We start from the raw sequence: 21,545 nt of genomic DNA, 5'->3' as shown, positions 1-21,545 counted from the left end.
CACGCAGTGACCAGACACTCCCAGCTTGGGTCAAACTCGGACATGTGACAAACCAACAACACCCTCCAAAAAACACCGCTGATGTTAGCCGTGGCCAGAAATCGAACTCAGGTCGCTGGGTACTCCACCCCACGAACCAACTCCCCCCACGAATCTAGCCCTCTTCACGAGACTACGTATTTTTTCCCCCTTTTGGACCTTGACTTGAACAAAATAAAGGTCCCACGATAAATGCTCGACCTGCCCACATTCCATCGCGAAGATAGCACAACCACAGAGTCTACTTCACCTAAACCTGACGGTGTCAGCCTCGAGGGGGTGGGTGGGTGGTTGTTTGGAACCCGCGTGTTCAATTTGCCCCGGCATGAACACCACAATCCCATGACATTCTCCTCCCCGTCTGCCATCAGCTTCATTGCCAATCTCCGCCACCGTTTGCTTGTTCGCGTGACCTCTAGCCTCGATATCAAGAGTTGGGCAAACGTCAAAAGCGTGGAGCCAGCGGCGACGCGACGCGGTGTTGCTGCTGGTAGTAGTGGTAGTTGGTGGTGTTTTTGTTGGTGGTGGTGGTGGTTGTGTTGGTGGTTGTTGGCTGTTGTTTGGAAGTTCGTTCGCCGTGCTGGTTGGATTGACCAGCAGAGTTACGCAGCGTTGTACTTGATTCGGAGCTCAAAAGAAATTGGAGGAGATAGCGGCATTTAAAAATACACCCTTAACTCAAGTTTATTTTTAAAAGTGCGGATAATACGGCTTAATTATATAGCTTTTCTCTCTTTAAAAAAACCACGAAGGCTGCGAGTATATTCGAGCCCCACGTTTTTTTTTGTCTCGATTGAAAGGGATGCGGTTGTACCGGAAAAACGAGTTTTAAATACACGCCTTGTGCAGCTCGCGGAGAGAAACGTTGCGGGCTTCGTCAAAAAGTCCAGGAAAGTGATGCTTAAGGAGAAGTCGCCTTTTACGATTGGCGTTTTATCGTGTAAAAGATGCAATGGTTTTAACAGCGCGGTGACTGAACGCGACACAGACGACAACGACCTTCTTTCTGTTGGAGGTGAGTGGACTTGCACACTACACGGGCATCTGAATTGAACTTCTAAAAGCCACCGGGTTTTTTTGGTTGTGTGTGGTTGTGTGTGCGTGTGGTTGAGAGTTCAGAATGGAACGTGGCGGTGAAACACACGCTTGCAACAGTGGTCTCGGCAAGTTTCACAATGAGCAACTTGTACGTTGATTTAGTGTTCCTCTCCAACTGTTGGTTTCAAGTTAACAAATCGCTAGATCGAAGGCCGTTGCTGGCAACGTTTCAGGTTACCACGATGTCTGTCGCGTGTGCATTTTACTCGAGGATTCATTTATATGAATCGCTTTTTCCCCCGAAATCCCAACAGTCCTTCGCTGGACAAAAAATGTTCCAAGCACAGCTAGTAGTAAGTACTCTTTAATACAAAAACAAAGCTCTTCTTGGCAAATGCGTGACGGTAGTGTGGTTAGTGCAAAAACTGTGTTAGTGTACAGCAGTGGTGTGTGCGAGTCATTATTAAACCTGTTAACACAAGTCACGAAATGGTCTCAAGTGAAGAAGATGAGAAGTGAAAGTACAATGAAGGGAGATTGTAGGAGCACAGTGTTGCGGTGTGTATCACAAGTAAACCGTGGCGCCATGGGTATTGTGCATTGCCTGGAGATTGCGGTGAGTACTTTGTAGAGAGATTTGTGCGTGTGGAATGAGAGACCTGCCACTACCTGCCACTACCTGCCTCTCTTCACACATGTAGCAGTGGAATGGACGGGCGAGGGTTTATAGTATTCATATACCGTAAAATACTTTCTTAAATACTAAAGAAACTAAGGCCCACTGAGCTACATTAGCTGTTTTTTTTCAGAAGCTACCTGGCCACAAATGAATGCTCAACGAAGTGGCTTATCGGGTGGAACTTTTAAAGCGGCCAAATAATGTAAACGCGCGATGTTGATTCTAAACGTGGAGGGGAGGACCCGGGAGGACCCATAAGGAAAAAAATCCAGAGACACCGCACACTTCCTCAAATATACAGCGGGCGGTCAGGGTCTAGGTCGAACTCACGACCTCCTGTAGACCAGGCGAGGCGGTCAACATCTCCCAGCCACGGCGGACGACTGAATATCCCCATCGACTGCAGCAGCATTTGTTTAAGAAAGTCAAAATTTGGACCTCCAGTTTTGATTTCACCCAGTCTCATCAGCAGGGTCGTGTAAGCCTGTTCAACAAATGTTACTTACTGCGTGACCTTCAAGTTTTAGTAACGTTCAAGCAACGTACGAACTTTTGTAGTCTGTGTTTACCAGTCGTGATTACAGCTTCAGCTGACTGCATTCAAACCACCAGAGATACAACACAAGGGCATACCAGTGGACACGATGGGAGGGGTGGTACGTTTCAAGTCACATGCCATATCAATAAAAACACACAAAATTACAACAGCTGTTTATAATATAATAGTCTAGTGCCGCAACGCCCCCGGCTCCCTGGAATCTCGATCCACGCTTTCACAACACGAGGGTTTGGGCCCCTCGAGCATCCAGATCGTCGTTTCCTCTCCACGCCGAAATGCGTTCATGATTTTAACAACCCATTTTGCCCGGTAATATTGGTTACAGCAATACAACACGGGATATGCAACACGTGCCATATGAATGTGCCTGCAAAGGCAATTGGTGGCTGTGCACGTTTGTAATCTCGCATCGTGGAGGCGGCGAGGGTTGACGGATCACACACAGATGTTCCTGTGGGCGTCGAGGAAGTTGCCATAAGCTTGGCTCGCCAAGGGCAGGCAGTACAACAGCTTGGCTAATACGCCATCAGCTGTTTATGATATCCGTGCGGGGATAGCGTGTTGCACCCTCGCGCAGTGCGTGGGTTGTATCCTCCCGCGTGAATAACGAACACAACTCCGAATCGGTGGGCAGAAAACATCGTGAAATAAAAACCCTTTCCCTAAAAAGAGTCTTACGACTCGGTGTGACTTTCCTCGCACAAATGAGTAAATTGTAATGATTTACACGTCATATATTAACCCGTATCTTCACCGCACTTTTCCCACCACGGCAGCATCGGTGCCCGTAGCCGGATTCTCAGCGGGTCGGACTGAGCTGGTGAGTGCCGGACACAAGAGCCCCACTGCGTCTCTCTCTCTCTGGTGTCGTCTCTCAAATTCTTGTCTTCAATTCACCCTTGTTGTCCTTCTGTGGACGAACACAATAGGGACATCTGTGGGGGAAAGCGCTTTACGGCTCATCGGATTCCTCCAGTATAAATGCATATTCTGAAAACGTATCCTGGCACACCTGCATGTTGTCAATACTTTATCTGCGAACACCGGAACACGTGCAGTGATTATTATTGTTGTTGTCTGTGATGCGGAGCTGTCAACCCATGTGGGTTACCCCGTATTCTTGTGCAGGGGAATTGAGTTGTCACGCTTATACGGCGTACAAACAAAATGTTGTGTCTATTTGTTTGTGTTGCTCCCTTGTGATGATCACGGGACTTTGTAGGATGAACGTCGACATTTGTAAGGGGCACGGGGTGAGAAATTCGGTCTGAATTGATCTGTAATAAGGCAGCCACTGATAAGGGGTTGACAGGTAGGATGATGATGTATTATTCGTCTCCTTTTATCCACCCCGTTTTTGGCTGGGGGGAGGTATATTAAAACATTTTATTTGCATACAATGAGCTCGTGATTTGCATACACTTGGCATGCATTAGCATACTCTGCATTAGCGTCACCAAAATAGACGAACCGATCGCGCGGAAATAGTTTGATTCGCGTTCTTGTCACTCACTTTCGTTACGCGTCCACCCACGAACCTCGATCCCTGTGACCACCGCGACAAACAACAACAACAGCAACAACAACCACAGGTACCATCAGGTTCCAAGTCTCACGGCGCAAACATCACGGCGTGTTTATACGCAACATTTAAACTCGAATTGCGCATCTGTGTGGGGGGGGGGGGATGTGCAGGGTCCGTGGGGAAGAACGACGCCGTGCTTGCATGGCATCATCATCATCATCTGGCGCCTGGGGTCATTTGCGGTCGCGATGGATTAGTCTGTGATGGAGCGCGCAATCGGTGTTGCACGTACGACGCCCTGCGTTGACGACGGGATGATGCTGCTGCTGCTGTTGTTGTTGTTACATGTCGGGTAGAAGTTGTCTTGTGGTCGACATGTTAAACGTTGTTGTGAAACAACAACAGCAGCAGCAGCATTAGTCGCTCGCCTGCTGGAGACTAAAGTCGATTGATTTTGGCTGTTTGCGAACCGTTTTCAGTTGGGCGGCCGAAAAAGTTTTGTTTTGGTGTTTATCTTTGACGACCGTGCACCGCTTGTGAAGGTATTTGATTCTTTATCAGTACTTTATTGTTATTGTACGTGTCGTTGTACTGTAATAGTGTCAGTATTAGTGTAAGTCATTAAAAAAGGCCGGTTGTGAAGACTGTAAGGTCACTTCCACTGTAGTGACCCACAAGTTATTAAAATTACTGGTTGCCGAGGTAATTCTTTTGTTTTCTTAAACTTATACTGTAGTCTTAATATTATTAGTGTGCTTCTGTATTGCATTTACAAGTGCTGTACAGTGTCTGCCCTTTGTGGATAATGTCATTTTCTAATTTGCCAACAGTTGAATTCTGTCAGCAAACCACTGTTGACTTTACAAAATGGGACATTTGCCAGTATCAACGTATGAAAAAATAACATGTTTTATCAATCTTGATTTGAAGCTTTCGTGACTGCAGGGATCCATACTCTTTGGTTCTTTGGAACAAACACAGCAGTTTGTTTCACCTGATGACGGTTACTTGTGTTGCGATCGAAACGTCGTGATCTATTCATGTTGTACCTACGTGACTTTAACGAAAGAAACACTCAGTATGAATAGGTTTTATCCTTTCTAGCCATGATAAAACAGCTGTTAAGATGTTCAAACACCAAATAGATAACTTTTTTTCAAGCAAACAAGTTCGCATGTTCTCAAACACCAGACATAAACTTTTTTGCAAGCAATGATAACAATTATAAACCGGCCTTCTTTAGGCTGTCTCTGATGTACTTTAGGCTGTACTCTGGAGGCTGTCTCTGGTGTTTACTTAAGATTACGCACCGAATTACAGACAAGAACTCAATTCACCCACCACCCTATTGCAACACGATGTTGCCCCCACGCCAAACCCCATCTCGACCGTTGCTGTGGGTGTTTCGGTTATTCAAAGACGACAATAACAACATTCAACAATGTTGAACATGTGGTTGCGGGCCTTAATTGTGTTGGGGGTAAAAGAGGGTTCGTACAGTGTCATGTTTTGAAGGTACCAACAGCACAGACTATATATTACACATCTCCTGTGCACATTCACATCCAGAATTTGCAAGCATATGTTAGAATCCTTGGTATTCTGCCCGTGACGACTTTACTGCCCCACGTTGTAAGTGATTAGAGTGCCCCTGAACTGATGTCCAATTGACTCTTTCCCGTGGTCTAAACTTTCAGAATTGTAAGTTAACCGATGGGTTTTTTTTTCTGCGGAAAATTGTACTTTCTGGATGTTTAACTTTCCACATTGTTTACATTTCAACAACTACATAATTCACTCTCGCGGAGCACGTTTATACCGACAACAGCTTAGTTGTGCCTATCTTGCATGTCGCAACACGCAAACCACCTTCCTTCAAGTATTACACACTGTGGGTTCATCGTGCAACCCTCTATGGCGTTTCGTTGTCAAATGTCCCACAACTATTCTCTGAACGGCTTTTAATCTACGTGCGCACCTCGACCCTTTCATATGGCGTGACGTTTGTTGCTGCGTTTGATTACTCATATACGTGTGATTTTCCGACAATATATTTAATACGCTTATATCCTCAATTCTCGACAACGTATTAAAGAATTTATTTCATGTAGCCGCAATAATCGACAACGTGAAATCATCAGATGCAGGGTTATAAAGATGCTGCGTTTCAATGTTTTATATTTTCTACTGCTTGTGCGATTGAATCTACAATGAATACACCATGCATCTATTCAATATATGATCACTTCGGGTTTGAAAGTGTGAGTGATTAGATTGCTCGGGTCTGCCTGACACAGACGACGTGAAGCTAAATATCGCATGCCATTCGTGGCTGTGTTTGATTAGTCATAATATTTGATATTTTGGCAAAATATTTGACAAACGTATTCCATATCCGCAGTTGTTGACAACATATTACGTTATTTAATATATTTTTTGATCAATACTGAGCTACTAAATAAGTTTATGAACGATATTGTTTAAAATAAAAGTATAATCAAATGGTGACAATCACCATGCCATAATGTGGAATGTTGAATCCATCTATATATTTCCATGATTTCCACTTTGTTTACAACACAAAATACGTCGTTGGCTACTTTTTAACACGGAGTTTGAAGGTGATGAAAGTTTTTCTGCACTGTTAACACAATAATCCCAATCTGCCATCAGTGTAATCTGAGGTTTTTGAATTGACGGAGCGTTACTGGTGCTATCCTGCCCGCGGGGACCAACTGGTCTGGATGGTTTTGTCCAAATGCACCCAGTATTGTCCAGTGATAGCAATGATGCATGTATTATTTTTACCTGAAGAGAGACATGCCTGTGCACTGACCGCATAGAGCACACGTGTACACCAAGGTCATGACTAAGCCTTTTCTTGAAGTGTAATCTTGGCAGGTAAGTCTCATGCACGCAGAGGCAGTGACAATATTGTAACTTATTACTCAGGGAGAATGTTCACTTTTACATTCATGTTAGTGAAGAAAAGTGATTAAAAATATATACATTAAACGTAAGGATTAATACACCATTGTATGAGTTTTGATCACTGTTGCCTATCGTTCCAAATGCCAAGTGGCCATCAACAAACGGCATTATTGATAGTATAAAGAGATAAGAGTTGACAAATTATATGAGCTTGGCTAGAAGTGCACAATCCCCGACACTATCAAATGCTTTCGGAATGCCAAGGCCTGTGACCACAGGCTGTGATAATAAGCGCCAAAACGTACGAGGCTTGAGCTGCGAGCAGAGATATCCATGAGGTAACCTGTATAACGAGCTTTACGGAATCCATACCAGTGATCACTCGGACGATAGTGACTCCACGTGGTGGAGGAGCTGATTGTTAATGATGGATTCCATCACTTCCCATAGTAATGAGGTGAAGGTGATGGGGCGATAATTACTACTGCAAGATGGGTCGCTCTTTTGAGGCTGGCAGGACTCAAGGTGATGTCCACGTTCTTGGTACCATGTGGGTGCTGATTGACAGCTTGAAGAGCAGTTGTGGAGCCACGCGTGTTGAGCGCAGTGCCCGGTGTGCCATGAGGACCACAGGCCCCAGGCCTATTAGGTTTGGAGAGTACTCGACGTACATCATTCATTGTGAAAGTCTCGTTGTTTAGTCTGATTCGTATAAGGAATCACTAAATGCGGCATTTATTTTAGTCGTAGATTCAAATTAGATGCAAAATAGGAGCCAAAGAGATTGGCCTTGTCTTTTGTGTCAAGACTTACAGACTCCGATTCATCACTTGGTGATGGGAAATGAAGTTTTGCAGAGATTGTTTGAAATAGCTTTTGGAAAGCAACCGGAATAGACAAGAACCAACTGAACAGGATGCAAGTTTTTTGTATTTTCCTTGTAGCTTTGTACGTCACAAAGAGGTGAAGGAAACGCAGAGAGAAGTTAGTGTTTTGTAACCTCGTAAGTTATTCACGTGAAATTGTTGCATTGCATGTTAAAATTACTGACACCTGTTTATCCTTGTTTTTTTTGTGTGCAGGTTGAAAATGACGAGCGTGGGGACCCTGGTGGCTGGCAGCACCGTCTTGTGGTTGGTCATCTATTTGGTGCTGTGTCGGATATTTTCAACGCGAAGTACCGAGTGGAACTGTCGACTGATCACCCTCCTACATGGAAGCATAATAGCCATGCTCTCGGGATATGTGAGCTTCATAGCGGGGCCTTCACCATTCACACATCCAGGTACACGGTCTCAGTTGGTGTTTGCAAGAATAACGTTGGTCTACTGCACAGTTCGTCTAATTCAGATTTTTCAAAATACTGTGACCCCCTTTTCCCCAAGTATATTTCAATTGTGCTATTGGCATCATGTCACGAGATAGACACCTATTCGCATCCCAGCAGCTAGCAGTGACTCAGTCTGTGTCAGAGAACAGCCTCGGAATAGCGACTTCTGAAGTTACTTTAAGAGCCTATTTTATGCACAGTATGGGCACACCTTTAATGTGTCCTGCAATAACTATTTGTTGTGTGTCAATCAACGTGAAATGTTTAAGTTACACAGCTTGAACTTAGCCAAATTAAGATCTCAACGTTACTGCCTCAATGCTCTGACCTTTGAAACGGTGACCTCAGTAGATCGAATTCTAAAATAACACACAGTAGTAAAAGTGTTTGACTTGCATAATGTCCTCTTTAAAGATATTGTTTGAAAAGACACATTGTCTTTTAGGTTTTATATACTGTACTACATTTTTTTTTTTACATTTCTAGACAAGTATTAACTCTTAACATTTTATAGGCATGACTTTCATCAATACTTTGATAAAAATAAAAACATAGTATATGCAAGATGGATGGTGGCCAAAAGAAATTAGAAGTAATCTGATTTTTCACTTAAGAATGTTTCACTTATGGTGGTACCCTCTTATTCAACAACTGATACCGCTGGAGATAGGTGAGCAGGTCAGTCAGCTCCTTTCGCTCCTGGTTAAAGTATGTACAACATGAATACCTTATCAGTGTTATGGCACTAGCCCATCCATGATCAACAGTAACCTGCTAAACAAACCTTTCCAGGAGGGTTCTGTTAAAAATATATTTTTTTCCAGTTACCTGCTTCCTTATTTCATGAAAATGGATTGTAAATGATACATAACTTCCTCCACCTACTGCCCCATCATCAACCGCATAATTTTCACTTCTCAACTCTCATCATCTTCACTTGAACCATTCTGTGACTGTGTTCACACGTTTATTTTTGCTTCCTCTAAGCTCACAGACGTTCTATTGAGCCATCTTTTAGCTATCCCGGCCATCATATCCATTCTAACAATTCTACTCCACTGGCCAAATGCAACCTCCCCTAAAAAACCATGAATTCCCCCTTGCTGAGACTAAACTCTGTGCTTGAAACTTTGCCCTGGGCTGGGCACGAGGTACGAAGTCCGGCAACCCATAACTTTGTAATCGGCAGGGTAAGGGGGTTGAGGGCAAGGAGACAGCTATCTGTGTCTCTCTGCCCCTTTCTCTACCTGCCTCTGTGTCTGTCTCCGTGTCTCTGTCTCTGAGTGCCCCAATGTCTCTTTATTTCTCTGCTTTTCTGTGCCTCCCATGTTGTACTCTCTCTCACTCTCAGCGTCTCACATTTTTTTGTCTCACTCGGGGTCTCTCTGCCATCGTCACTCTGTGTCTTCGGCCCCTTTTCTCTATGTACGTATTTATCTGACTTTCCTTGTGTCTGCGTCTTCATGTCTCTGCCTTGCATGTGGGGTCATGCCCAGATTCGTCTCTAATCCCAGGGGCTGCACACACCGTTCTTGCATTAGCTCTGTTATTAACCCTCCGTAGCCTTTAAAACATATCCCTGTCTACATTTATGTGCGTGATGGAGTCCATTTATAGGTGTAGGGGAATCTTTTGTCTTTCTAGAGTTCCCTTTCCTAAATGACACTCGTTATAGTATTGTAGTAAGATTCAAATGAATGCCTAAAATTCCTGCTTCACTCGGTACAAAATGATCATTCGTTTTTCCAGACCCTGGAGGGAGGCTGTAGAGGATGGGCAGGAGTGTGAGAGAGACAAGAATAGGGTGAGGGGATGGGTTCACGCACTATTGCTTTCCCCATAGTCGTGGTTAGTCTGAAGGCTCCCGTGTTGATTTTGCTGTGTGTGGTGGCTCACTACAAGCAATCAAGCACTCTGGAGGCAGGGTTAGTGAGTCGCAGCAGGGGCTGCAGTTTCCCGGCAAGTTATCTGGAATTTCAGTGTCTCCCATATGTGTGGATGTTATTCATGCACTCCAGCTTTCACTCACGCGCACGTGCAAAAAACATGAAATTGCTGTGTTGTTATGATTATTGCAGAAACGTCTCGGCAATTTTTATGTTGAGCTTGTTATTCGTGCAACTAGGTAAACCCCTCAATAGATGAATGTTTGTTTCCTTCACTTTTGATTTTAATAGAGCCTAAATTCAATCCATAGTTAAAAATATATATTATGATTGAAACTTCAAGAATGTATAAATAATGTATTTAAATTAAAATTTTGGTGATAATACATTTTCAGAAATACATTTTGCGTTTAACCCTGCATATTGTACTGACGGCAATATTGTATGGGGAAGAGTGATGTTGCTGTTCTTAGCCTTTTGCACCATGAAGCCGGAAACATGCTTCGATTCCTGGCCACACGTAACATCAGTTATGACTGTTGAACCGGTCTTGACTTCTATAACCCTTCACCAATCCGACTGAGCAGTGGTATGGCTCCCATAGAGGCCTTCATCAAGCAGCGGATATGACAGTGCTGTGAACTTTTTTTATCTTTACAGGTGGACCTAATACAGAGCTACAAGTCTCTACGTTGTCTCTGTGCCTCGGGTATTTTCTCTTTGACATCGTCTGGTGCTTATTATATAGCATTCAGAGTCGTGTCATCATTGCTCACCACATAATAAGCATTTGCGGACTGACAATATCCCTCGCTCTGGGAGTGTGCGCAACTGAGACAAATATAGTTGTGTTCGTGACCGAGATCACCAACCCTATCCTGCAGTTGCGCTGGTTTCTACGGCAAGAAGGAAGGTACGTTCGTGACAAGGTATCATATCCACAGAAAGTTCACCTCGTTATCACGAGGTGGAGCTACTATATTACGAGACATCTCCTTTACCAGTCGCAAAATATAGTAATAGGGTTTTACCCTTTCAACTGGTACAGTTTTTGTACCAGTTGAAAGGGTAAAAACCTATTACTATGAGGTGGGGCTAATGAAACAGGCTTGATAAAGAGAGTCACTAACCTCATTGTAGGTGCGGCAATCTTGAGCCGCAGGCCACTTCAGCCAACTGCAAATTGTTTGGTTTGCATCCTTGAGAAATGTGTGTAAAAAAATAATGTAATCCAGAGCCTGACCAACTAGCACAGAGTCGGCAGCCGGTGCCTCCAGAGCCGCATGCGGCTCTTTCAGGCCTGCTTCGTGACGCTACTTATTAGACACCAACGTCTCGCATTCACATGCTTAGCAGTTATTGAAATATTGAGTTTTTTTTGTACTGAATTAAAAACAAATACTGTTTTTGTTATTTTGGTTGTCGACCCCTGAACTGGTATAATGTGATACAAGAACGCACGCACAGTCTGGTAGAGGCTACATCGGGGGTCCCCCCCCACCCCCTTGTCTTTGTACAGGTACGACGGAGCGACCATTGGCGTCCTCCTGGACATGGTGTTTGTGCTGTTGTTCATCTGCATGCGCATCGGACTGGGCACCATGCTGATTTTCAGCATTATTCCTTCTCGACGCTCTTTGCTGCTCGTTAAGATCGGCGGAGTGGGCATCTACGTAATCTCTTGGCTTTTCCTGATTGATATTTTGAAGTTTGTCTTCAGAAAATACATCAAAAAGCAAACCTTGACGGAATGATAGTGATGTCTCTAGAAACCAGCGTGGCCTTTTTGTATTTTGGTGAAGGTTATTAAATGCATCTTGGATATTTTTTTACTGTATATTATTTGAAAGGTAAAAGTGTTTGCATTTTCTTATTTTTTTTTTAATCATTGTCTGAAATTCACAAATATGGATGAAATGTTGCTGCCTGCGTGTAACGTTTGCAATATGTATTGCTACTACCGCCGTTTGCACCATAAACTTGTGTGACCAGCGTTTCCGAATGTTGTGTTAAGAGCATATATACAGGGGGCCCAAAAGGTAGTCTACCAAGCTATACACATTACATATTACTCTTTACATTTTTACTACTGTTTGGTGTCAATAGTTGCAGTAAAACCTCTCGAAACCAGACTTAATTGGGGGACATTCTTTCCGATTTTGGGGAAATTTTCCGGCACGTAAAATAAGAGGGAAAAAAATTGTGCGCGTGCATTTTAACTTCACTCGCATTTAACCACAACTCACAATTGAATGAACGGCTAGTAACCATTCACTACATATTTATGATTGAGTAACACGAATACACTACCTTACTATTGAATTCGAGTCGCTTACCATCACCACAAAGCAGACGTGGATGGACAAGGTGCAGTGGTGGATGTGGAAGGTGGCAGAGTTAATTGTGACAGACGTTTGATTTGAAGCATTTATTTCGTTCATTTTTAAGATAAATGTTAAATGAATGTGTGGAGCGGGGGGGGGGGAGAGAGAAGAACACAAGTTCGCCTAATTCCGTACAACGGATGAGTCCATCACGTGCCACACGCGCATGCCGTCTCCTGTCGCACGCGGCTTGATGAGTGCTCCAGTTTGTTATTTATATATTTATCATTATTTATTTAATTCAGATAGCCTCGACTTAACGATGGTGTCGTTTCTGCAACAATGCGGGCACAATTTTGACGCATTCCCCAGACAGTCACATTTGGCACTTTGAGCTCCTGATAAGTTTGGTGAGGATTTGGATCACACCAATAACATACCAAAAATTAATTTACAAAGTGTCCATAAAATGCCGTCACAAGTTACACTTTATCTTGGTAAACTAGTTCTTGGGCTACTCTGTATTTTAAACCGTTTCGATGGCATTGGAAAGCGTGTTGATGGAGAGGCTAGAGTTGGGCTTGACTGTAATCAAATTCAAAGTACTTCATTACAATGAGTAGTGCTCCGGCCTGCACGACTCCAGCTCTCGCCTGGCTCCAGCTCTCGCCTGGCTCCAGCTCTCGCCTGCATCAAGCTCTCGCCTGGCTCCAGCTCTCGCCTGGCTCCAGCTCTCGCCTGGCTCCAGCTTTGGCCTGCATCAAGCTCTGGCCTGACTGCAGCTCTGGCCTAGCTCCAGCCTAGCTCCAGCTCTGGTAGCTTGGTTCCAGCTCTGGCCTGGATCCAGCTTTGGCCTGACAGCAGCTCCGGGTTGGCTCCAGCTACGGCCTGGATCCAGCTCCGTGTTGGCTTCAGCTTGGATCCAGCTTTGGCCTGACTGCAGCTTTGCATGACTCCAGCTCTGGTAGCTTGGTTCAAGCTCTGGCCTGGATCCAGCTCTCGCCTGGCTCCAGCTCCGGGTTGGCTCCAGCTCCGGGTTGGCTCCAGCTCTGGCTTGGATCCAGCTCCGGGCTGCCTCCAGAGCTAAAGGAGACCCCCAGCTGTAGCTGCCCCCGCTCCAGCAGCCCCTCTCCTCCAGCGCCAGAACAGCTCTGCGCTACTGCTGCAGTTCCAGACACTTTTACCGGACCCCAGATACGAAGCCACAAAAAAAACAAGAAACAGTCGTATGTGTTTTTCTTTCTTGACAGGAAACGGCATCATCATGTTTTTTTTAATTACAAAATATAGTCCAATCAGGTGAATGCGTGTTTTAAATCAAAAAGGAGAAGAATATAACATCTGGTTTTAAAATTACAACCAAGATTGTATGGGTGCAATGATTGATATATTGATTACTATTAATTACTGGTGCTGCAAATACATGCATTGAATCGCATATTTAATAAATGATTATTTTCATGTACAGTATACACATAAAATGCTCCTGTCACTATTCAGCGAACACGCAAAACAGTCGTACAAACAAGACGAGCAAAATGTGTGCCATATCACTGTTCTCTGCGTATGCTGAAATCGCACGATATTTTTGCCGTGGCATGAAAGCGGTGTTCTGAAACTTTCCAGCCTTCTCTGTGACGTCGGTGTTCTCCGTTCTGACGTCGCAGTGTTGAGCGTGCCGCGAGTTCTGTGCACTGTGATTATATCGCAGCATGCTCTGATCTCGCAGCAATCGCAGCCTCTGCTCGTCGACGTCACAGCTCGCTGTGCTCATTGTACGTCACAACGCGCGCTGTGACGTTGCAGGCTTCTCTGCTGCGACACCAAAGCATGCGCTCTTGTACTCTTTGGTTGTTTCGGTAAAGTCACGTAGGTAAAAAATAAAATAGATGAAAACAACTCAATTAAATCACCACGTTTCGGGCGCAACACAAGCTTAAGCGGTTGTGCTTTCGCTACGTTGTCCCCAGCTGAAGAATGACGCCTGTGTTGCGCCCGAAACGTCGTGATTTAATTTAGTTTTCATTTATTTTATTTTTTACCTACGTGACCGAAAAAACATGCGCTCTTATCTTTGACATCGGCACGCTCTGTTAATTGTTGCATCTGTGATACCCCAACCAGCCCAGCGTGGTGAAGTATGGTCAAAACACCTCTCGTGACCGACGTGGCATGGGGGAGGCCTTCATCCGACAGTGGATTGACAGAGAGGCTCTGCCACAGCCAGTTACTCATCGGTGCTCGTTTTTTTCTTTAACGATGTAGTCCCTGAAGTATGTTCACGATGTCACGTCACCTTAGCGGCTCTGACCCGCGCGTTACTCCACCGTTCCTTTCTTGTCTGGAGTGTGTCCATTCACCTCCGTGGCCATCCAACAAATTGTGGCAATTCAAGTTGATAGTGCTATGAATTAATATATTTTTTTAAAATCGTGTTGAATGTAATTTTCATATAAAGTTGTCACCATCTTGCACGGTCCTGCGAATTGACATTGGTGAATGTAGCGGCCTTTATTTACATAGGGCATACACAAATAGAACAAAAAAACCTTTATTGATGACTGACCGGGATCAAAATGATGACACGTCAGATGGGAGTGGGTGCGAGTACTTTTTGAAAACTGAACTTGATCAATTAAAATCAACGTAACAATTTGCCCAAAAAATACTGTTTTAATCAGTTTGCAATAACTGCTATGCCATGTATTAGAAATGAACGTTAACAAAGAAAATGGAACAACACTAAAAAGTGTGATAGAAGTATACAGAAAAGCGTTCTGGGAATTACGCAGAGACAGAAGAACACGTGGAGTCGAAAAAAATACACGGTGACATTGATTTAATTAACGTAAGTGGGCTTGGGCAAAAAAATACGTCGTTAGCAGGAACGGTGGTTCCTGGTGGAGAATCAACACCGAGCTGCAGTCACAGGAGGAAACGTACGCGAGAGGAGATGTCGCGATGAAATCAGTTTGCGTGTAGGTGCATTGTTACTAATGTATGTTGAACTTCTTTTGCACCGTACGTAAGCCGATCATCCCAATCGGAGGTGCAGGGGACGGACAACAAAGAAAATACAAAGTAGTTTGAGGCATTCGTCCAGCAGTGGATTGATCATGCTGATGAAGACGATCAAAATAGCTTAACAATAAAAACATAAGTTCCAGCCCTCTTGTGTCTTTGTTGGGTAGCACGTGGTAATCGATGAGCCCTGTTCAGTTTAAATTTTCCCACGTGCCAATCCTGTCCAAGCATTGCGAAAATTGCATTTGGTTTGATTATCGATTCTGAACGGAGCGACATTTGCTAAGTAATGGGTTCTGAACGGAGCGACATTGGCTAAGTAATGGGTGCAATGACAAATGTAAGTTGGCAATGAAGTCCGAACCCGATTATCAATATATCGATAATAGTTAAACAATACTCATGGTGAGCTCGAAGAATCATTATTGATGAATGAGTGCAACGTAATAATAGTGGTTTCAGGAAACCCCTGGATTGTCCTTTTCTTTCGGCGACATAAACACATTTCTTTTGCGTGTTTGTTGAATGGGAATTTTTCTTGCCACTCCAATTTGGAATTGTTTCATACACAAGGGTGTTAAAAAATACATGTATTTTAAAAAGCAAAACGATACAGTGAATAGTTTACATTCATAATGTGTGTAGTGCGAAAGTTTTACAGTTTGAAGTCGATTTTAAACGTGAACAATCGGCTACATTCGCAGCCTCACATTTGTGTGCACAGAACATTCCAGTCGTTTTCGCATGCAAATGCAAAATATAACATTGGAGAATAAAGGGAGCCATCCCAGGCTTTTAATTTGCCACATTGGTGGGATACCTGTGCTCTGGTAACACTTGGGCCTCACAGCAAGAAAGTCCTCTGCTCGATTCCCAGCTCGGGCAAATAAAGTATTTTTTATTTTTTATTAAACACGTGGCGCTTTTCTGGCACAAATCTGCCAGTCAAAGCGCCATCACATTTAGTACTGTACTCGTCAGCATGAGGATAGAACATTCCAATACAATGCGAAAAATGTACTATCCACAGTTTAAAATATTTCAAAAACGCATGTTGTAGCTGCTGTGTGGAGTTTGTTCTGGATGGGTTTCCTTTGATAAAAACAAACCTCTACAACGGGTACAGTATTGGCCAAACATTCCATTGCTCAAAAATGATTTGTCACTCAATTGACATTGCATTGAACAACATCACCTCATGAGTATCGGTGAGGCTTTTCTGAGGAAACAAGTGAAATAATAAATAATACGTGCTATTATTTAGTACTCTGAATTCTGTGAAAATAAAAGTGAAAATTATACGAGCAGCCTTTTACGGAGTAAATATTTAATTCACATTGCATTTTTCTGAGAAACAATTTATTATTCAGTATGTTCAATGTCAAAGCAATGGTATATCATTGTGCGGTACATTTATGTCCTCAAACTTGTGATTTTAAATAAAAACAAATTGCGGTGTTTAAAATTGTCTCCGTTATTGCTATAGTTTTATGGATTTGGTTTTAATTTTCGATTTAAAGCTTTCGTGACTGCAGGGATTCATCTTCTTGGTTCTTTCGGTAAAGTCACGTAGAAGGGAAATAATAAAATAATAAAAATAAAATATTAAATAATTATCACGACTTTTCGGCCACAACGCAAGCAGCCGTCCTCAGGTGAAGAACAGGTCTGTCGAGAATGACCTGTTCTTCACCTGAGGACGGCTGCTTGCGTAGTGGCCGAAACGGCGTGATAATTATTTTATTATGTTTTATTTTTATTATTTTATTACTTCCCTTCTACGTGACTTTACCGAAGGAACCAAGAAGAAGGATTTGGTTTAATATGAACTTTCACGTAATACTTCAACTGTGCAGTATGACATACTGTAGTCATTGTGTCATCACCCATTGTCTACCCAACTGCCGGATGAAGGCAGTCCATACCATCCCTCGTGGTCCTGCTAATTGATCTCCGTCCTGTGCATCCATCTCCACGGCGGTGGTCTTCTCGGGCGCATTCTGTTCATGTGACATCTTAACGCGTTAAAGACATGCGTATGCTTTACGCTCACTTCAAACTTAATTTGTTTAATAAACAAATAAACAAAAATACTGAAATGGGTTACACACATACTGTTCACACCTGGGATATGTTTTAAAAGTCAATGAGAGTGACTTTCATTCTGACATTTTCATTATAGACAAACTGGCACCACCAGAGGAATGTGGAGTTTCTCCCACTGGTTCAGGGCCAGCATTGGAGATAAGTGCTATGCCAAAGATCGTTTGAGCAATTGAGATACAGTACCTGGTCTTTGGAATGGCTGATGGCCACAGTAATTATAATTATACAGAACAGTATTTCATTCCATAATTTTTAACTCCATATTATACGGATTATATAGTGCATGGAGTAAAGCAGTTTTTTAATATTTAATATTAAAAAGACATGCATATTAATATAAAAAACAGTTGCATTTCATCACACCTGCCATATTCCTCAGAAATGTGTGAAATATATGTTGCTCTATATACACACAGGTATTTTTTTCTAAAAACGTCTCGTAAAACACCTCTGTGCATTAGCAAGAACAACAAACTCTGACCCAAAAAAGCAGTGCTGAATTTTATTGTATCCTGCCACTTACCTTCCTCAGTTGTTGAGGTTGTACTACAAATACATCGAAGTAGATTTTAGTTATGTTCTCTCATTTCTAATGGGCAAACGTTTTCTCTAATGGATGCCGCGGTGGCGAAATGATAACTACCTCGCCGGGTATACATGAGGTTGTGGGTTCGATCGCGACTCGGATGCCAGTATATTTGGAGTTTGCATGGTCTCCCCGTGATCGCGTGGATTTTTCTACGGGTCCTCCGGTTTTTCCCTTCACATTTAAAATCAACATGTGTTTAGAGTATTTGGTGCTACACATTTCTACACGATGAGCCACTTCGTTGAGCTATCATTTGTGATAGCCAGGTCGTTTCCGAAAACTAGCTATACAGCTCAGTGGGCCTTACCTGGTAAAATAAAAACAGGGTTTCATTTATTTATAGGTTCTATTTGGCCATGAATGTGTTCACATTTCCCCCACCCGTAAACTTTAAAAGTTTGTTTTCTAATGTACCCAACAAATCCTTGATAGGATTTGTTCTCTGTCATTTTATTTCACCAGGTGACAACGCAGAAGAGACTAGCATCGTCTCATTCGCAGAAGTGAGCTTGGCACGCACGCAGTGATCATACGTGAGCGGTTGCATCATTGAATATACCGTGGCATTAAATGCACCTAAAACCCCCAAGGAGACTGCTCTGTAATATGCCACCCAGTTTGACCGCAGCTCATTAACGAGCTTCATGTATATACATCCACGCTTGGTGGTCACACAGGGCGGAGCTTCGAGCCCACCACAAGCCCTGGCCACTGGGCACGGCCAAAATCTCGCGAAGCAATAAGAGCTCACTCTTAGTCGTAACATTGCGTCGGATGCCGCGTAGCCGAATAAATATGGGTTTTTTAAATGTTTTACTATTAGCGCACGTCTTGGTATACTTCTGCTCTGGACAGCCACCTCTGGTGAGTAATTTTTCTATAATGACTTTAATATTTTATTGCGTTTGTAGAACTATCATTTATTGCATTCAGCTATCGTTTGGTACAAATGTGTTAACATACATTCGAGTACAATTTTATGTTGAACGTATAGCTTAATGAGCTAAGTTTTAGTTTTCCTTCGATGTCATTTTCAAATTTGGCTTTATTCATTCACATGTCCCTATCAATACACTTAAGACAATTCTGAGCATTTAACGGTCAATGTTAAAAAATAACCTCTACTTGTAAATGGAAAGATTCTACTTGTTGCGCTGAACATTTTTTATTGAGTGAGAAAAAAGGCGTGCAAAGGTTCACATTTGTGTTTGCATATAAAGCTAACTTTATTGTACCGTGTGATTAAAACCGAAAAATTAGTTGTTTAAAATGGGCATTTAGACCCCTGCCACACAAGAGGACACTGCGTGGCTTTCACGAGCTCTGCGGGCAGGTGGGGAGAGTGGGTGGGGGGACTAAACCAATATTTGACTTCTTCTTTGACTTGCAGACACGGACGCCGAGCCCAGGCCAGGGTCCTGTGGGCATCCGGGGGCCTCCAGGGCCCCCGGGATCTCCTGGTCGTGATGGAAACGATGTAAGTTATTGCTTTTCGATGAATTATTCGTGGCTCTAAGCCTCGGTAAATGTCGCCCAAACGTATCGTTAAGCCACAGAAATGTGCCTCTTGCTTGGAAATGCTGTGATGGCATGAATGAGTTTTTGTGGAAAGGTTCATTGAAGAGTAGTGGCTGGAGTTCACTCAGCGAGTTCTCCGTGTAATTTTCACTTAAGTTGATATTAAATAGGATATTCATTAAATATGTTTCACTGAAACAGCAACTGGATACTTCTTAAATCTATATGTTGATATATCTCATTCTGTTCATTGAATATATTTATTGTGCTGTAGCCGAGCCTACATTTTCGGTATAGAGTGACATTTGTACGTCACGAGTCCATGAAATATAGTAGTGATGTATATATATATTTGTGCTACACAATCGGACTCTTAAGTGTACATCTGTGACTGAGTTTGCAGACCAATCCGTTAAGTTAATAATGCTGTTTCATTTACGATTGCAGAGAAATACGGAGTGTTAATAAAGTTATCATCACGATTATAATTAGATAGAAGTTTAAGCCAGGTCCATAAACCACACACACAGTGGAATTAATATTTTAGTCGTACAAGTCTCATCCCATTAATCGTCAGCGTGTCTACCATGCCGACACGTCTCGTATTGAGATTTTAGAGAGGCAAAGGTGCTCTTAGGTATCATTATTATTCTGTTCAGGTGAAGATCATTTAAACTTTTCTATTTTAAAACTTATGCATGCAAGGAAAATGTTGCCAAAGATTCCAAAATAGTTCCAATGTTGTGCAATTATACACATTGAATCATAGTTGATCATATCTATATTACAGCTTTACAAAAACATAGACGTTTGAAGTATGCATGTTCTCCCCATGGTCGCAGTTTTTCCCTCAATATTTAGAAACATGCGTTTAAAGTAGTTGGCTGCTATTAATGTGCACACGACGATAAGCCACTTTGTTGGGCTATCATTTGTGGCCAGGTCTCTTCTGAAAAATAACTATGTAGCTCAGTGGGCCTTACCTGGTGAAATAAAAAATAGTTGAAAATAGATTTGCCTTACATGATGAACACTATCCAACGCAATTGTATTACGATAGCTGGAATTAATTTTGAAAGAAGGCAAGTGAAATGGCAATTTTGGCCCCAGTTTTGCCCAACAGCCTTGGGTGTTTCCATCGAAGCATGAGTAGCCTAAAAACGTATTGAACAAATCAATGGCCGTTAGCCACACCGGTCGTGAAGGTATTATTTTTCTACTTAGAAATTTGGATTCTTAAAATGTATTCATAATAGAATTAGTTTTATGCTGAGTGGCTGCTGCTGCTGCTGTGTCCTGTACAGCGCTTTGATATCCCTGATGAAAAGCCGCTTTATAAATAGAATTCTTAGTACTGGACTTGCGTGCTCGTGCTTACAGGTCACGAGTGGAGTGATACCGAGCACAATACGAGAGCACAAATTTATAGCCACCAAGAGAAGTGATGACACAAAATTAGAATGGATTTAATTTGTCTGCATTCCACTTCCTGTGGCTGGCGACATTGCCAGTTCCCTGTCCCTGTTGATTCCATGCAGAATCTCTTTTTTACTTTACCTGTGGCTCATAATAAAGGTGTTTTTGGGTTAGATCGCATAAGTATAAACGTGTCGTTAACTGGCCACCACCCGACACAGCCAACCAGTAAGGTTTGTCACGTAAACAAAACGTGCCAATTAGTTACATTTACCATTTGAGCACTGTGACATTTCGCTGGTAATTACATTTAGCATCATCGGGCGATTTTGCCACAATTGTGGCTGGCTGTGTCTTTGTTTGCACATTAGCCAAGGCTTTGTATTATGGTGCAGGATGTGCATCATGAGTCTTGGCCGTCTTCCTCCGTGAAGTATCTTCATTTTAAACCTTTACCATACTGTGGTCCATTTTCTTTCTGCGGCGTTAAAAAAATCCTGGAAAAAATCTCCTTCAAATTATCATTGCTGTGCATGGTCCTCTCATTTGTACAGCATCTTGAGATGGAGCCACATTTAGAT

The 21,545-nt window shown here is 42.8% G+C and overlaps 2 protein-coding genes across 5 annotated transcripts in view; both read left to right on the top strand.

Moving 5' to 3' along the window:
- Nucleotides 1–410: 410 nt before the first annotated feature.
- On the top strand, nt 411–16,794 carry LOC133347472 (TLC domain-containing protein 5-like). 4 transcript variants are annotated; one of them, XM_061559756.1, is made up of 5 exons: nt 411–1,054; nt 3,092–3,135; nt 7,854–8,056; nt 10,648–10,900; nt 11,507–16,794. In XM_061559756.1, the coding sequence occupies exons 3-5, from the start codon at nt 7,861–7,863 to the stop codon at nt 11,739–11,741; spliced, it is 684 nt and encodes a 227-aa protein (XP_061415740.1). In that variant the 5' UTR covers nt 411–1,054; nt 3,092–3,135; nt 7,854–7,860; the 3' UTR covers nt 11,742–16,794. The 4 variants fall into 4 exon arrangements, with proteins under 4 accessions (XP_061415740.1, XP_061415742.1, XP_061415743.1 ...); XM_061559758.1 differs by lacking the exon at nt 3,092–3,135; XM_061559759.1 differs by lacking the exons at nt 411–1,054; nt 3,092–3,135 and adding an exon at nt 3,437–3,907.
- A 1,916-nt stretch (nt 16,795–18,710) lies between these two features.
- Nucleotides 18,711–21,545, top strand: part of LOC133347471 (collagen alpha-1(IX) chain-like) — a 43,060-nt gene continuing 40,225 nt past the window's right edge. Inside the window, exons 1-2 of the mRNA XM_061559755.1 lie at nt 18,711–18,894; nt 19,421–19,507. Coding sequence (XP_061415739.1) covers nt 18,805–18,894; nt 19,421–19,507 — 177 coding nt within the window. The 5' untranslated portion in view covers nt 18,711–18,804. The remainder of the gene's footprint in view (nt 18,895–19,420; nt 19,508–21,545) is intronic.

The sequence above is a fragment of the Lethenteron reissneri genome, chromosome 26 (genome assembly GCF_015708825.2).
Source record: "Lethenteron reissneri isolate LAM-NWPU_2019-01 chromosome 26, ASM1570882v1, whole genome shotgun sequence".
Taxonomy (NCBI): Eukaryota; Metazoa; Chordata; class Hyperoartia; order Petromyzontiformes; family Petromyzontidae; genus Lethenteron; species Lethenteron reissneri.
Note: the sequence above shows the minus strand (reverse complement) of the source record. Positions and strands in the feature narration are given on the sequence as shown.

Coding starts and splice junctions, on each gene's coding strand:
- LOC133347472 (XM_061559758.1), top strand. CDS start 7,861: ATGACGAGCGTGGGGACCCTGGTGGCTGGCAGCACCGTCTTGTGGTTG. Junction 8,057..10,647: donor TTCACCATTCACACATCCAG/GTACACGGTCTC, acceptor TTATCTTTACAG/GTGGACCTAATACAGAGCTA. Junction 10,901..11,506: donor TTTCTACGGCAAGAAGGAAG/GTACGTTCGTGA, acceptor GTCTTTGTACAG/GTACGACGGAGCGACCATTG.